This window comes from Hibiscus syriacus, unplaced genomic scaffold (genome assembly GCF_006381635.1).
Source record: "Hibiscus syriacus cultivar Baekdansim isolate YM2019G1 unplaced genomic scaffold, ASM638163v2 tig00110201_pilon, whole genome shotgun sequence".
In the NCBI taxonomy this organism is placed as follows: domain Eukaryota; kingdom Viridiplantae; phylum Streptophyta; class Magnoliopsida; order Malvales; family Malvaceae; genus Hibiscus; species Hibiscus syriacus.
This window is the reverse complement of record NW_024062624.1, coordinates 2,387,513-2,405,104: the sequence shown is the minus strand read 5'-3', so window position 1 is coordinate 2,405,104 and position 17,592 is coordinate 2,387,513. Positions and strand designations below refer to the sequence as shown.

At 33.6% G+C, this 17,592-nt stretch overlaps 2 protein-coding genes across 2 annotated transcripts; one reads left to right on the top strand and one right to left on the bottom strand.

Moving 5' to 3' along the window:
* The first annotated feature begins 436 nt into the window (after positions 1-436).
* LOC120218857 (U1 small nuclear ribonucleoprotein 70 kDa-like) lies at positions 437-3,645 on the top strand. Its single transcript, XM_039215758.1, has 9 exons — positions 437-647; positions 997-1,095; positions 1,198-1,634; positions 1,964-2,024; positions 2,098-2,151; positions 2,490-2,558; positions 2,637-2,702; positions 2,812-2,880; positions 3,361-3,645. Exons 1-9 carry the CDS (start codon positions 537-539, stop codon positions 3,439-3,441), a joined length of 1,047 nt encoding a protein of 348 aa, XP_039071689.1. The 5' UTR covers positions 437-536; the 3' UTR covers positions 3,442-3,645.
* Positions 3,646-4,370: 725 nt separating this feature from the next.
* LOC120218856 (myb family transcription factor EFM-like) lies at positions 4,371-6,947 on the bottom strand. The gene is made up of 4 exons (XM_039215757.1): positions 6,465-6,947; positions 5,480-6,109; positions 5,254-5,330; positions 4,371-5,106 (listed from the first exon to the last, which is right to left on the bottom strand). The coding sequence occupies exons 1-4, from the start codon at positions 6,655-6,657 to the stop codon at positions 4,588-4,590; spliced, it is 1,419 nt and encodes a 472-aa protein (XP_039071688.1). The 5' UTR covers positions 6,658-6,947; the 3' UTR covers positions 4,371-4,587.
* Positions 6,948-17,592: the final 10,645 nt, after the last annotated feature.

The window sequence follows — 17,592 nt, the reverse complement described above, 5'->3', positions numbered from 1 at the left end:
GAATGGGCCTGGATTCATATATTTTATTTGAGACTGGGTTTGGATTAAAATTATCTTTAATATGTTTGATTATATTAATAATTGTTAATTAGTTTGATGAGATAATAAATTAAAATTTTAAACCTTTATATTATTAATGAATTAATTTAAATTAAAAGAGTTATTTATTATTAGCTTATATAAATCTCAATCCTTTGTCATACCTATGTCATTTTTAGTGCTCAATACCTCAATAAATAAAATTAAGTTTTAAAGAAAATTTCAGATTGAATTGAAACTTCTTAACACAGACAAAATAAATTTTAAATATTAAACAAATATATTTATACATTCTATAATTAAATTTTAGTGAGTTTTTATGAATAAATAATAATTCCAACTAAAACAATCATAAAGATCTCTTTCCATGGCAGAAGTATAACTCGTTTTAGCTTCGAAATGATAACTCCTTTTAAAAGAAAAAGAATTGTTTTTCCAATTTTAGGCCCGTAGAGAATTTGAAAATTGAAGCTTTTGTCTCGAGTGAAAGTGGGGAAATGACGATCAACGACGAAAGTTCGGTGTACGTGGGAGGACTTCCCTACGACGCCACCGAAAGCTCCATCCGCCACGTCTTCAGCGTCTACGGTGCTGTCGTCGCCGTTAAGGTCTTCCTCTTTCCGTTGATTTTCACATACGCACACTTACTCCTCATCCTCACTGTTTACTTGCTTTCTTTTATGCATTTAGGGTTTCTATTTTTTCTCTCAATTCTTCGTTTTTTGTTTTCAAATAGTTTAGTAGCATGATGGTTCTCGAAAATCTTTAGTAATTTTACAGTTATTTAAAAATCAGTTATCAGTTTTTTTTTTCGGAATTAATTTGGGAATAGCGGATAAAACTTACCGGCGATGGAATTGGTATCTGTTGTTTTACTCATTGTTTCTAGAATTTTAGTAATGTTTGGCGTTAGGGTTTTCTGAGAAATCGAAGCTTGACAATGTGGGTGGTCCGCAGATTGTTAATGATCACACAACTAGAGGAAAATGCTACGGCTTTGTTACTTTTACAAATCCTCGTTCAGCTTATGATGCCATCAATGATATGAACGGCAGGGTATGTATTGCTTGGTGGTTCATGGATCACGGAATGATTCTGTTCTTCTTGTTTTGAAACTTGTAGAGATCTGACATTGTTGAAACTTGAAATTATAACTAGACTATTGATGGCCGAGTTGTGAGAGTTAATGAAGTGACCACCAGAGGGGGCAGATCAAATTTTTCTCGTGACCGCCCTAGACAGAGTGGATGGGATAAGGGACAGGACAGAGAAAGAGATCATGATCTTGATAGAAAACGGTATCGTGATCGACACAGTGATAGATCCAGGGATCGGGATCGGTCTCGGGGCCATGATTCTGGAAGAGAAAGGGGATATGAGCAACACGAACATGATAGCGCTGGAGAATACTCGATGGATAGAGATCACGGTAGAGATGTGGAGGATCATATGCAAGGAGAGAGCAGGAACCATATTCAGGATTGGGATAGGGATAATGAACTGAATTTGGATCAAGATAGGGAGCCTTCTAGAACAAACAGTTATCATAGAAGTGTTGATGAGGACAAGGAGCAATGGCTAAAGAGACGGAATGGGTAACACTCCCCAGTTGGTTGCTTAATGTTTTTTGTTTTTTCTCACAATAATTTTTCAGTAATGGAGTTATTAACTATGTTGATACTAATTCTATTGTACTTCATTTGCATGAACTGTTACTATATTCTTTCTTATGTTGATGGCTTTCAGTCCTATTCCTCATAATATGTTGGTTCTATTAAAGTATCGATTCTTCTTTATGAGCTGACTGCTGAGCTTCTATTTATTTTCCTCAGATTAATCACTTCAGTTTTAGCAATGTTTGTAGTTTTATTTCTGTGTGTGTATTACCACGGGAAGTCTTTTAAACTAATTCTCAATTTCGCAGCTTTACGAACAATGATCACGGCAGAGGACTTTCATCTGATTCAACTGATGATTACAATCAGGTAACCTCAACTTTTTTTGATGCTTGTTTGTGTAATCTCTTTTTCCTTTTTACTAATTATGTATTGTTTTCAGATGAAAAAAGAACTGGAAAGATCAATTCAAAGCCGAGAAAAACTTAAAACAGAGGTCTGCTACATCTTTGGAATTTTGTTTTGATTTTTCGAGGAAATTTGGTGTAGGAAGATGAATACTATATCATTCTGGTGTAGTCTAATGCATTTATTATGCTTGCATATGCACGCTTGTGTTTTCATTACCATGGCAATCATTAGAGTGAGAATATCACTATCCAAGGTGTTTTTACGTAGTCCAACCACCCTTCTTTCTTTATGGTCAATTTTATCCCCTTTCCCTCCAAGACTCAAAGAAAGACATACATGTGTTTGTGTGTGTATGTATTGGTATTTCGTTTACATTATTGTGAAGTGGTAAGAAAAGACATGTAACATTTTCTGTCTCATCAGGCTTCGCTGATGGAAGGGAGGTTAGAAGAGAGACAGCAGCTTGTTTTGGATTTACAGAAAAAATCTAAGGTATCTTAATGAAACCTGATGTTTTATTTTATTTGGCCTGGTACATTTTGTCTCAAAGAAGTTTATCCATACATACAGACCCTGGAAGATGCATTGGTTGCTGCTAAGAAGCTCTCTTCTATTCGCAAAATGCATTTAACCAAGGTAATCGTAATCCTCTGCGATACACTGCTCAATATGGTTGGAGACATGGAGTAAACTTTAACCTTTTCTTTTTGGTGTGCAACATTAACTTAAAATGAATCACCTGCAGGTGCATAAGTGTTGCATGCAAGTAAAGGAGTGCAGGGAAAAACTTAAAAGCTATGAACAGGAGCTTCAGGTCAGCATCTTCAGTCTGTTAATGATTTACATGCATTTGTCGTTTCTTATTTGTTCTGTTGTCCAGTTGAAAACATGCTATGGGGCCAAAGATATATGTGTTTGATTTTATGGCTGTGTTGTTAAGCACATAATCCATATCATTGTTTGTCATATACATCAATTTTTTGGTTTGTTAAGTTTTGTTTCATTTCTAAGATAAGGAGTCCATACTTTACTCTAAATGAGACTTGCATTGCATACAGTGGATGTTTCTAGCCTTTCACTATGCGGTGCTTTCATGGCTGGAATAGATCATAGTTATATATTTTCGGTATTGAGCCAAAGGTGGCTCAATAGTCATTTATGGTGAGTTTCTAAATGGTGATGAGCCGAACTAGGGTCTCAGCCTCGAGTTCCGAAGATTAAAGCATCTTTAAAGAATCATTCATGGAAGAAACAGTAGGAACTAATTATATTAACTCAAAACTTTACCACGCAGTGCCTTGTTGATTCAGCAATGGTAGAGTGTGAAGATGATGTGGGTGTACGGGGCGGCAGTCTGGCAAACGGGACTGCATGATTTGTGTTGGCTGTTCATTAATCCTCTGATGTGTCAGCTTTTGATTGGACTACTTAATCTTTATGTAGAGATATAGCATGAGTCCTTTTGATGTATATTACTGACAAATTTCAGAATGTTGTTATGCTTCAGTGTTCGTTAGGAATGTAATATCTCCATATAATTGGATGATGCGAATTCTAAATAGAGTGATTGTTTGTTTGGTTAGGAGTTAAACCAGGTTGTTTTTATTGACCTTGAAGCTTTGAGCCTGTTGTCCAACCCTCGTCTCGTCAACACCCACGTAAGAGTATTGCCTCCGTTACTTTAGTCCTCGGAAAAACGCTTTTCGGCTCACACCTTTCTAGAATGTATATTACATACTGTTCGAATATACATTTATTCAAAATTTAATAACTGATCCAATTGATTTTTTTATAATAAAAAGAAATAATTATGTAAGATTGAATTTGAAATGTAGTGTATACTGTTTTATTTTTAATGATAGGTTTTTGTCATTGCACTTCGAGTTTATTATTTTCGATTGACACAAATTGTATCGAAAACCCACAATCAGAATGTTTTACCCAAAATGAAACTAAAATTAATTATTGAAAAAAATATTCACACTTCTTAAAACTTCTTTTTTAAGTAGTGTTAAATTGTTTTATTTGTAGTTTAAAAAGTTTTATGATTAAGCTTTTATAAAATTTATACGTAATTTAATTGTTTATGTTGAGTTTAAGATTATTTTTATAGAATTTATCTTCTAACTATTTAATATTTATTGATGTAATTTATATTATATTGAATTATGAATGTAACACTTTTTTTTTTAATTTATGAAACTATAAGAATAATGTGAGCTTGCTTGACCAATCCCATATTTAGCCTTATCTATGAAGGGATGAGGGCAAATCTGTCGACAAAAGCAAAAGACCAAAATAATAGAAAACGCCAAAAAACATATAATCCAATGTTCAAACTTTTCCCGAATTGACATTTTAAGCGCAGATGGAAACAACAAAACAAACTTTCACTTTTCTTTATGCCCTTTTTACCCTCCCTTCATATTTCACATATATATTTTTTCTTTTCAAAATAATAGCATATGATTATGCAGAGAATTACATGGATACCGAGACCTAACCCTAAACGTTAAAACTGTTAGAATTTGAGAGTGATCTCACTTCCATTGCTTTCTTCACCTTCCTCTCTCAGTGCAGCTAATCCTTTTCTTTGCTCTCCACCACCGCCACCGTTGTCTCCGCTCTCACCTTTCCAGCTGCTGCTCTCAGATTTGCCATCTTCAATGCTCTCGGACCGCTCTCCTCCTCCCCTCATTTCGGGATCCGGCAGGCTATGGGCCTGTGAGGTGGCCTTGTACATGTGGAGTTGATGCTGGAGGGTGTGGTGGTGCAGCTGGGGTGAATTTAGAGCTGGCGTTGCAGCGGCCGCCGTAGTGTAGAATTCTTGGGGCACAGGTGATGCACAGAAGTGAGGTGGGGCATGGGAAGCAACCGGGTGGTGAGCGCCGTAAAGAGTGGGAGCCCCACCGTGAGCAGCTGCAGCGGCAGTGGCATAGTCTGGTGGAACCCATATGCCACCTAGGACTACAAGCTGCGGTGTTGGGGCTCCTGGTGCTTGCGGACTTGGACTTGGTCTCCTCGTATGTAACCTATATTTCTGTATAAAAAAAATGAAAAACAAAAAATCATTATATGAGTAAATGATTAATACCGACAATTTTCTTTTTTGGAACTTCATATCAGTTAATTTGTTCAGTATTGTACTGTGTTAGTACAAAAGCTCTTTCTTGCATGTCTCGGTTACCTGTAGATGGCTTTTCACTTCATCATTGGTCAAACCTTCAACCTTCATCAGCTCCCTTATTTGTTTTGGAGTGGCAACTGCATGTAATCACCACAACGATATTCTCAGATCAGAACCAATGATTTGGGTAATCATAGCTTGACTTCAATGCAATTGCATTAATTTCACCAACGTTTAAATCAAATCGAACTCGAACAAAGTAAAAAATGGAGAACTTTTCTGATACCTTGAGAACCACCAAGCATCTGGAGAGCATTGACAAATCTCCTATGCAAATCAGGTGACCAGCACCGCCTAGCCTTCCTATGAGGTTGACTACCATTTGTACTAGCATTACTATTATTGGTTGTTTGCCCATCAGCTGCGTTACAGCTGGTTCCTTTGGCTTGCTCAACCAAAGCTCCCCCGTTCCCAACTTTACCTGAGTTCTCTCTCCGTTGACAATCATTTTCAGTGCTTTCCAAGCTTTTCTTGTCTTCCATATCTTTATTGACAGAGGCAAGAGCTAGCTCCGGAAGAGCTTGCAAAGTCGAACCAGGGCTCGAGTTTCGTTCTTTGGAGAATGGAAGGAAAGCTCCTCCATTTCTCTGCTTGGTATCTGAGGCCAACTTGGGACTAACACTGAAACCGATATCAGTTTCTTTAGGGGACGTGATTGTGGACAGCGGTTTCGTTTCGTTTCCCGCCTGGCTCCATAGCTGTGCACTCATCATCCAGTTTGATTTATCGGATATGTTTTGCGATTTGTCTGAATTCTCGGAGCTTGAGTTCGTGAGGGGTATGAATTCTTCAAGAACTGGCGTTGATCCTTGATTCGTTCGGCATGCATGTAGTTGCTGCCTTGAAGCCTCCACGGCTGAACCAAAGAAAAGTATTAGCAAATGCTTTTAGTTCTTTAGAAAATGTATGCAAATGTCGGGAACCTTTAAATTCAAAGATATTAGACTAACAAATAGAAAGGGAGCTCTAACTTCTATAAAACAAAAAGGCAGGAACTTGGAAACTAACACCTCAGCCGAAAGAACATGAATATCCACCAGTAGCTAGGAAAATATATATTAATTTCTTTTTTGTCATTTGGATCTTAAGGCGATGATGATTCTATTATAACCCCCCTTGTAATAAAACAATATCAAGATCCTAAATATAAATAGTAAGCCCTTTTCTAATGAATCCTTTAAAAAGAAAAAACGAAATGTTTTGATACTCACCATTGGTTAGAAGCTGCATGCAAAGGGGAAGCTCACGCTTGAAAGCGTCGATCTTAAGGCGTTCTTCCTCAAGACGAGAAAGGAATTCTTCAAGCTTCTGGGTTTGATCAATATGCTGATCCCCAAATGATTTCAACAACATAGAATAACTGTGAGGTTTGCAGTCAAGGGATAGTCCAGAAGGTGATGCCATATTTTCTCTTTACTTCTTCTTTAGGGTTTTATAAAAAACAAACAAGAAACTTATATTTCCTTTTGTTTTCTCAGGAAAAGTTGTTGTTTGGAACGATACCAGTCATACTATAATAGCAACAAACAATAAGGATTGTTTGTATACAGAAACAAACAAAAACAAAACAAAGACAGGACCGAGAGAGCAGTGGGTTTGGCTTTGCTTTGAGAGAAGGAGGGAAAGGGAAGTTATGTTGTGTTGTGAACACAAGAAGGAGGATCGTCTCTTTTAGGGGTGAGTTCAAGGAGGGGAATAAAGTAGGGGTTGTAGAGAGAGAAGCTAAATAAAGGGAAGAGGATGAAAAAGCAAAGGAGCACGGTAATTTCTTGCAAAAAAAAAAAGCTTAAAGGAAAAAATATATGAAAGATAGAAGAGAATCAAGGTGGTCTGACAGCAAAAGGATCATGTGCTTAGCCTGCGTACGATATTCAAAATCGCCTAATACAAAAGATGATTCTTCTTATTACTGTTTTTGTACTTTTAATTTTCTTTTGTCACTTTTTATTGTTGGTAACCCTACTATCCTTTGATTCTTCTTCCCTTACTTTATAAAACAAAGGAAACAAAGGTTTGTGTTTGATCTATTTTGTGTTAACTTTACTGATATGTTCAATATTTGAACGTTGTAAATTTAAATATTTTTAAATAAAAATAAATGTTGTTAATATTATAATATTTATATACAATTTCTAAACTTAATTTACGACTAGGGATTTCAAAGTTAATGTATTTTCAATTTTGACTAAGTTTAACAGAAAAATGAATCATTGCATATGCAGTGAGGATCCTTACCTTTGTTGAGCTTTAATTGATATCTTTATATATATAACTAATGATTTCAACCAATGAAAAATATTTATTTCACTTAACCAAAAAATTTATTTATTACGACTTTTTTTTTTTCTTTTTATGTCAACACTCTCAGGGATAAATCTTCATTTTTCCCATGTAAATGTGAATATAGTTAATTACTTAAAAGTTAATTATGAGTGGATTATCAAGGCAAAAGAAAAAATGAAATTAATAATTTTCAATAGTTGTAACCATGCCCTAAAGTTTTATAAAAACTATTTTTTATATAAATTATGCATATAAAAAATAAAATTATAATACTCTTAAAAAATTAACATTTATTAAAAAAGAATTTGATCTTATTTTTTTTAATAATATTTTATAAAATATAGTAATAAAAAAAATTAAAACCCGATTTTAATCTCATCGAGATTCACCCTCCCAAAACCTATTATAATTATTATTATTAATATATTCACCTATGTAACATAAAAGTACACCTAATTAAAATGTAAAATTATCTCACAAAGATAATTATATCATAAAAACTTTATTTTTTTAATGAGAATATAATTTATAAATTAGATAGATTGATGATCAAAATAATTTAAAAAAGGATAGTAGAAAATGTAAATACATATATCATTGTAAGTATGTATGTATTTTTATGTACAAAGATAATATTAGATATATATACTTACACCGGTATAAATATATGTTTATTTCTATGTACTATGATAGTGACAGATTTACATACTTGCATCAATGTAAATCTCGTACCTAGAAGTAAATACATGCTTACAACATTGTAAGTATGTAAATCTCCCGCATATAAATAAATACATACTTGTACTGATGTAAACATGTACATCTAGATTTTTGAGTTAAAATTCAAATAAAAATAGAGAAAAATATTATTTTAATATTTGATAGGAAAAATTATTAATAAGTACACGAGTCCATAAACGAATTTGTTCGTGCATATAAACAAATCAAATATTACTCTATTCGTGCTCATTCATTTATTAAGCGAACATAAACTTTTATTCAAACTCGCTTATTTAGTTTAAGAAACGAGTATTATATGAACCATGCATCGAGCTTTTGATTGATTTACGATCTATTTTAACCATATCATATATTAATTTATCGAATATTAATATTATACATGAATTTATATAACTTTATTTAAACATTTTAATTTTTAAATCATAACAACATAATTTAGAATTTCTTTCTCCTCCCTGATATGATGAAAATGTTCATATAATTGGATATTAGACACATGTACGGTAAGAAAGAAGGCAAGGGCATCGGTAATTACCCAAGATAAGAACTCCATCGTTCTTTTTTTTCTTTTCAAGTAACATTGATATGAAAAAGATATAAGGATTCTACAGGATTAATTAATTGCAGAGAAGCATATACCATCAATAATTTATTTGTTTATAATTTAGCAAAAGATGGTTTTAGTATGAATCCAACGACGCAACTTTCTTTATGGTTTCAAAAGTAGCATTATTGGAGTGCAAACCAAGAGGAGGGGAAGGGGAATATCTAAGCTAAAAACGAGACATTCATCGCAAAAGAATATAATATTGTGGGGGCTAAGGAAGGAATATCTGTGTTCCAATTCTACGTCTCTAAATTCACAATCCCATCCCTAAAACAATGATAAAGGACGTTTAAGACCCGGGAATCTTCCTCTGCTACTCACTTTAATGAAGTGGCTCCCAAGCTAACAAGATTCTCTCCCCTATTACTTTTATTTTATACACTCTCCTTTTACTCATCACTGCTCCGGATCCGGATCCGGCTCCTGCTTGGAATTTTGGATGGTCCGATATAGCCAGTCAATTGACCAAGGAAATATCTGACCAATTCATTTGGTATGAAGTTGGAATGGAGAAGAGACTCCACTTTTCTTGGCACTACTTATTTTGTAACCTAAATATATTACAACAGCTTTAATAATTATATGCTTGTTGTGTTGGATAATTTCTTCAACATCAACCAGCTGGTATTCTTAATAAATAATGTGCATGGGATACCCATAAGTAACACGCATGGTGCATGCATTGATGTGAGACGGAGAGGGAAGGGTATCATATGGATGGGAAACGGGTAAAGACAAGAAAAGGGATCTGATCCGATAAGATCCGGAATAAGCAAATCAAAGTAATGAACGAACTAGTAAGAAGTGACTTTTTTTTCTTTTATATTAGGTTAAATCAAAAGTAAAAGGGGAAGTTGATGGAGCGAGAAAGACTGCTACTGCTGCTGCTGCTGCATGCATCGAATTCCCTTAGCCTTAAACACTCAGTTGTCAGCAGTCACTTTCTAAAATTCCAAAAGAAAATAAAAGAGAGAGAGGCAGTGTCTTGTGGTACAAGACTCTCCACTCCAACTCAGGCCTTTTCTCTTCTCCACATTCTCTTGTCTTCTTTCTACCTTTAATGTTTCCGGGAGAAAGAAAATAAAGGAGATTCTCCTCGTGACAGGTGTCACTGATATTCCCTCACACCCCCTTCTGAATATCCCTTTTGTCTGCTGTTTTATCTTTCCATTTCATATATAACCCCCGAATATTCCCCTCCCGTATCCTATATCAATCACAATATTACAAACTTATGATAATACATGTTTTTCAACTAGAAAATGTAAAAATATTAATATATATATATATGTATATATCAATAATAACAAAATGTGTACCCTACATGTACTGATCCAATCAAGAGTTGAATTTTTGGTATGAAATTTAAACACATACATAGGGAATCATACCAGCTTTACCCAGCAGTTTTTACTCTCCCTTCTCCTAATTGCATTCCATAACTCTCTGATAGACTGTTGTGAATTTCCAGGTAGCAAACACAACAACAGATATAGAATCTCCAATCTTCAATAGTCTTAACCAAGTGCAACTACTGTTGCTTGCAGCATTTAATTGCCAGAAAGGTGCGTCCTTTAATGGTATATGCATTCGACCATACTATCCATAATGAACCTTCCTTAATTAGTACAGCTTTAACCAACTGCAGCATGCCAAGACTCAAGATCCTTTAACCCCAGTCCACCAACAAAATAGAAAATTTATCCAGTACAAATACGTAGCTAAATTCATTTAGATAAGAAATAAGGCGAATGGAGTTGGATTATGTGTGATATTTTTGTTTCCAGTTTCCCTAAAGCATGTAGAATAAATTCTTCGGCCTTTGCGGCTATTCCTTACTCATCAATCTATATACAAAGGTCCTTCTCATTTTGTTTACAAGTTTATCGGTTCAAAATAAAATACCAAATTGGTAGTGCATAATTAATCAATTATTAAGAAAAGAATTATTTTACTTAGGAAGAAAATGGTAGAGTAGAGGAAGTTCCACTTTTGGCATGTTAATATATTATATAAAATATGAAGAAATAAATATATGTTGAGATGAAGATGAACATGGATTGGTTGTGAGTTCAGAGACTCACATGGTATGGGTTTGGTTCTTTATTGGATTAACTGAGGGAAAAGGCGTATCTGCAAACAGCCTATCCCTTACTTTTTATCATACAATTTGGACCACAGTAATCTAAAAGAATATTATTTTGGAGAAATGGTTCAATTCAAAAGGCAAAGTTTCCAATTCCATGCTCCAATTGGCTATTTGGAACTATTTTAAACTATCAAAATAAAAAGGAAATTATTTTGTATTTTCGTCTGATGCACATATTAATTGTATGTTTAATTAAAATACATTGTATAATTTTAATCTTACTATTTAATTTTTAACTATTCTCTCCTAAATAATCAAAATTGTATATATGATTTAAAAAAAGATTTTTTTTAAAAAAAAATTGATATATACATACAATTTAATGGGAAGTGTGCTTTTTAGAGGGATATATTTTTTATAAAAAAATAATCAAAATAATATAGTAATAAAAATAAATAAAACATTTTTTATTATACATGTTATAAAAAGTTTTGAATATTAATTAAGTAGTGATTATTTTAGAAAAAAAATTAATGGATGTAATTGCATTCATATTTGATATTCAAAATGTATGTACATTTTTTTTAACAATTTCTGTCTAGAGGTCGGGATGGTGAATTTTACAACTAATGAGTCTTGAATTCATAATCTAAAGGAGAGAAGATGTGTTAATTAAAATTTTTAACTATTTACTTTAGAAGTTGTTGACAAATGTATATATAATTTTTAATGTTAACGTGTCCATCATTTATATATATATATGTCACATGTCATAAGTTATCTACATAATATATTTTTCACAAATATCTGTAAATTATATTATACATCGAATATATATACTATAAGAAAAATAATAAATATCCTATCAAATGATCTCAGTAAAAAAAAGTATGTTGTTCTTTTTAGAGGTTTTGAATTCAAGCAACAACATTTGCAGGGTATGTTGTCAATTGATTAATTTTTTTGAACAAATATTATTTTATAATCGTTCCATATAATTAAAAGAAAAATACTATTTCTTATGTGTCATTTTTCTATCGATGGCAGGATGTACTATAATATAACATCAAATAAATCTCCTATAAGTTATTCTAATAATTCACAATCTATACGCAGTTGTACGTTAACCAAATCAAACCTATTAACATGCTTCCCAAACAATTTAATTTGTATAATACTCTTAACTAACCCTAAAATATCAGGAGATTGCATACATAAATTCGCGAGAAGAATTCGAAGTTCCATTCGACTTGGTTGATGAAGAAAGAAGAAATAATAATAAAAAGAAGGAAAAATTAGCAACGACCACGAACTCATTTTCTAAAATATCTTTACATGATATGAAAGATTCTTAAGCTTTGAGGAAAGCCAATGATGTTTACATTTACCGGTGTTGTAAGGATTTCTTTTTTCATTGAAAGATGGAATCATGGAAATGGGATTGTTCTAAGAAATTCCCTAATTCACTTGGGATAGATTCGTCGTCGTTTGCTTTAGCATCAGGAACTTGTTAATTGCTATCTAGCTGTAGGGTCTTGCATTATTTGGATTCTTCCTGCAAAGCTTATCTTATATTGTATTAAAAGTCTGTGCTTTTCTTGGTTTTGATTTTATAATTACTTTTAGATGATGAGAGCTGTAAATGTAGAATACTTAATAAAAAATCATATTCGATAAAACAACCTAATTCGTGATGTAACAACGAAAGGTCTATGTCAATATGAGAGCAGTAAAAAAATTGATCATGAGATCAAATTTTAAAAATATTAAATCATCTAAAATTATCATATAAATTAATGAGTAGTATGTAAGATTATTACAAAATAATTAAAATAATAACTACAAAGTAAATCAAATAAATTCTAATAATTAACTTGTACCCTTTTTAATTATCTACATACTTGTTGATATATTTAGCATCTAGAATAAATTAATATAAACTTAAACGCTTAATGAAACTAGCATGCAATTATTGGTTTTTTTTTTTTACAGAAATTAAAACTGTCTTTTGTTGGTATGAAAATACAATAGTATCAACCATCATTCATCACTCCTTTTCAAAAACTATTTGAATAGTATATATGGTTTGACCGTAAATTAAAAACAGAAAGATATAATAAAATTAGAAAGCATGAGCATCCGAAGCAAGAGAGTGGAGGATGGAATTAGAATATCTTCGGTCGGCCTCTTACTTAAAAGACAAAAGGCCGGGAATTAGAGTGTAGCTCAAGACTGGAATTTTTGTTTTTATGTAATATCATTAATTAATAAACAAAAACTGTCATGCACTTTGTTTTAATTAGATTTAAACCATATTTCAATAAACTTTTCCTCCTTTAAACCTACAAATTATATGGTTACAGACAAATAGTAACCATTAGTGGTTTGATGCATAGAAGTAGTCGGGTTTTTAAATTTACTATAAGTAGTTTATGTTGTAATTTTTTAAATATTTTGTTTCAATTTTGTAAATTAAATTAATATTTAATTAATTAGAGAGATTAGAATCTTTCAAGAGTTTAATATTATTATAGATAGATTGTTATTGAATTTTATTAGACAAAATTAATTCTGGTCGGCATCTTTCGTTATTAATTTCTAATGGGCTACCGCAAGCCTATAGGAAGGCATCGACAATAGGCTAATGGGTCCGTTCTGGGAGGGTCTCAAGGGATTCAATTGGAGGCCCGTGTCAAATCCTTCGGGGTTGCTTTTATGAACGATATATTTCCACAGGTCACCAGATTCATGTTGAACTTCTCAAAAACGGTGATTTCTTTGCAACAAACGAGTATAATGAGACGAAGTTAGTTATATTTTATGAAAAGTGTGGTGCTTTTGATATTGCTAATGATTTATTTAGTACATGAAGGGTGAAGAATGTGTCCTCTTGGGCTTCCATTATAGGACTGAAATGTAGAATTGACTTGAATGAAGTGGCTTTGATGGGGGCTTTTCTGAGATGCAGGAAAAAGGGTTTTTGTTGACATGGGTCAAGCTGGAGAAGCTCTTACAGGGTTTAGAAATCTAGAAGAAGCTGGTGTAGAACTTGATGGTATGACATTTACAAGTATCTTGTCTACATGCACCCACACTGGGCTGGTAAATGAATGTTTGGAGATTTTTGTTGACATCATTTCTTGCCAAGCATGGAGCATTATATTTATGGGTGTGTAGTTAGTTCTGTTTCTCAATCTGGTCGTTTGGATGAAGCCTTTACGCCTATCCTAGCAATGCCATATGAGGCAGATGCATGCACATGAAATCAGATCACTTCTTGCTAAATAATGCAGAGAGCATGATGAGATTGAATTGGTGGAGCAGTTATTAAAGTATTTATTAGAATTGGAACCGCTTAATTCAGTTAATTATGTGGCAATTTCAAATGCATATGCTGCTGCAGGAAGGTTGGACGAAGTCTCCGAAATAAGGGGTTTCATGAAAGAAAAATGTTTATAGAAGAGCCTTGCGTGCAGTTGGATTCAAATATGTCAAAAACTTCATTCCTTTATTGCTGGTGATGGATCACACCCCAGTACTGAGGAAATACAAGCTACACTGGCTTTATGGGGAACTGATATGAATTTCAGTCCTTAACCTTAAAGTCTGTTCTCGAGACTAATCATCATAAGTAAAAAGTAAGTGTGCCAAGGAAACTCAACAGAGGGTCCGGTTTAACTGAAAAGAAGCAAACAATGGGTACTTTTGCTTCACAGCAAGAATTGACCGGCATGTTCGGCCTGGAATGTGTCACCGATGTATTGCTGTGATTCATCTGAATTATCTAGCTGGATAGGCTGTTAGCAACTATGAGCTATTAAACATGTTGAAAGGATGGAGAATATACCTTGAATCAGATCAATGTGTACAGAAACTTGCAAACAAAAAAAAATACTCAAGCTGTTTTCTGTTCATATTCAGGAAAACACAGTACATTTAATAATATAGCTGAGCAGCAGCTATGCTTCTTCAGTTTGTGGCTTTTCCATTAAAGGAGGGCATTGGGAAAATTACATAATTTGAATTCAAAATCAAATTCTTCTGACTTTTTTTCATGACTTCAGAATTGAATATATGACTGTTTTAGGACATTTCCACCCCAAACTCTACTACTCCCCTTTGATCTCCTCAACTAGCATAAGCATGGTTAAATATTTTTTTTAAAGGTTTTTGAGCTATTTTGTTCATATCTTTCCATTTCTTTCTAAGCATTCATGACCATGTATTAATGTAATACAATCCATCATTTGTTTTCTCAGCAGAGTGTTTTAACCACTGAAAAGTCCTTCTGTAGTCATTGAGTTATCACATGGACTTAGATGTGGGTGGCACAGTGTTATACTCAGGTTGTAAGTATTAGATACTCATCTATATTCAGTATGGTTATTTTAATTAGTTTTAAAGGGTTTTAATGTATTTGGAGTATCATATTATTTAACCCATTATCTCTATATGCGAGAGACACCAAAATGAAGAGTCATGTAGGGTTGAAGACTTGCAGTCTTAATCGGCTAAACCATGTAACTAGACATGGAAGATTGGCGAAGCCCCAACTTTAAGCACCATCTTTATCAAAGCGAAAAAGCCAAGGTATCCAAAGAAGGGTATTTTCTCCTTTTTCTTTTCCATCATTTGGTTTTACTTATCTACTCTCATCACATGTCCGTAAGTATCATATCCTATGCAATCCAAGGGGACCAATCATCCTGTGGATACCCATTCGTTCTTCACGAAGAATATTATCATCAAATAAATAAAACTATCCAATTCAATGTTAATCTTTTTGATGTACGTTATTTGACACTTCGAATTATTTAATTTCCCAGGCCTGCATTCTCCCTTGAAAATGGAGGCTTTTGCATCAGCAACCGATGCTACCAGCACTGCACCTAATTTCACGGGCAAGTGAAACCCACAATGGAAGTTGTTTTCACAAGGCATCCCAACAAACTAAAGCTAAATTGTGTCCCATAAAGAAATTAACAATCATTAAGCTTTATGGACTTTAAGATGTATTTATTTTATATACATCAAATCTTTTCTTCATGATCAATTAGATTGTTCTGCAACTACCTTCCTTGATGGAGTACTTCTTATTATCATTTAATGAATCCATTGATTTTGAAGTAATGTAAATGAATTGGCATTCAGTTACTTTCATCCAACATATGAAGCCGCTAGGGTTGTTGAGATTTCAATCCCTACGAGGCTGGAGAGAATTAAAAGTCATCTTGCCCGATCCAACTAAAAACAAAAACTGAGTTTTAGGGATTCAAATTCCATGGTAAAGATGATTATGGTTTTGAGTGTCATACTAAGTTAAGCCAGCTTTTGATATGGATAAACTTACAAGGCAATAAACCACTTGGCTTGGGCTTTAGCCTTTAAGATAATCATAAAATATTATATCAGCCAAACTCCAAAAAAAAAAAAAAAGATTAATGTAAATGCGCCTAATATTATGACCAAGATCAGCCAAAGACCAGTTAAAAGGGGACCTTAAATGACCATAAAGAGACTTAATGAATAGGCTTAAAATTTAGCTCAACTGGATGGATACTCCTCCATTGTAATATAAAGCTAACCATGACCTGTAAAACTGGATGGATACTCTTTTTGTTTCAGTTCATTTTTTTACTATAATAACATGAACTAATCAAGTGAGACAGATTATGGTCTTATGGTATTTGATTTTGATATTGCCTTCCACGTGTCTTTATATTAATGCACTGTTGAGTCCGAGCAAAGTATTGCAAGCCTAGGATACACTTTATTTTTCCAACGTGGCAGCTGCCTATCTATATTTATACCTTATTATGTTATATCTAACTACATTTACCGATACCTCTTAATCCCATTTATATATAACGTCTAATGATATAGTGTGCTTTCATAACGTTATTTTTAAGTTGGGCTTTTTTCGATATAATTTAACTTTACATGATTTTTTAAATTAAACTTTATTTGAGTTTTTTAAGTTAATATTTGATGTACACCAACTAAATTAATAAACAAGTAAAAAATACTAGGAAGTGTGAGGTGAGGTTGTTGTACAGTGATTCGCTGGAGAAGCAAAAGAAGCTTGTTATTAAGTGCACTGCGCCTATAAAACGTGGCCCCGTATTATAATACATTCATCAATTATCATGCATCGCAACGGCAGCACCATAGTTACAACCAAAACCAACTGGAAAACCAATTCCCGATTCTTTTAATATTTTTAAAGCCAAGAATGCTGCCCCTTCCCTTTGACCATTTTGCATGCTAAATGGAGAAATTACATGCGGGAAGAAGGGTCAGTGGGGTCTCAGTCAAAGAGATCTACGCCACCAGCCTAGCCACGTCAAAGATCATGTTCTCAGAACAAAATGGCCAGGCTGTCCCCCACTCATCCTCTGGCTCCCATGAACTGACAAAAGTTCTCCCACTGAAACATCAAATTCTCAAAATCTGTCCCCCCAATCATCGTTCGTGCTACTGACCCTACACGTATCTCGCAATTAATCATTCCCATGCCAGTTCTAATCACACTCAAGTACGAGCTTATCACCCCCCATGTGCGGCTTGTTCAAAGGCATGAACCCGTGCATGTTTTATTTTTTTTGCTTTCATACATTTT

Excerpts from the sequence above, each read along its gene's own strand:
- LOC120218857 (XM_039215758.1), top strand. The coding sequence starts at position 537 with ATGACGATCAACGACGAAAGTTCGGTGTACGTGGGAGGACTTCCCTAC. Across the intron at positions 648-996 it reads GTGCTGTCGTCGCCGTTAAG|ATTGTTAATGATCACACAAC; the intron begins GTCTTCCTCTTT and ends GGTGGTCCGCAG. Across the intron at positions 2,025-2,097 it reads CAACTGATGATTACAATCAG|ATGAAAAAAGAACTGGAAAG; the intron begins GTAACCTCAACT and ends TATTGTTTTCAG.
- LOC120218856 (XM_039215757.1), bottom strand. The coding sequence starts at position 6,657 with ATGGCATCACCTTCTGGACTATCCCTTGACTGCAAACCTCACAGTTAT. Across the intron at positions 5,331-5,479 it reads GATGCTTGGTGGTTCTCAAG|TTGCCACTCCAAAACAAATA; the intron begins GTATCAGAAAAG and ends GATTACATGCAG. Across the intron at positions 5,107-5,253 it reads AAGTGAAAAGCCATCTACAG|AAATATAGGTTACATACGAG; the intron begins GTAACCGAGACA and ends TTTTTTATACAG.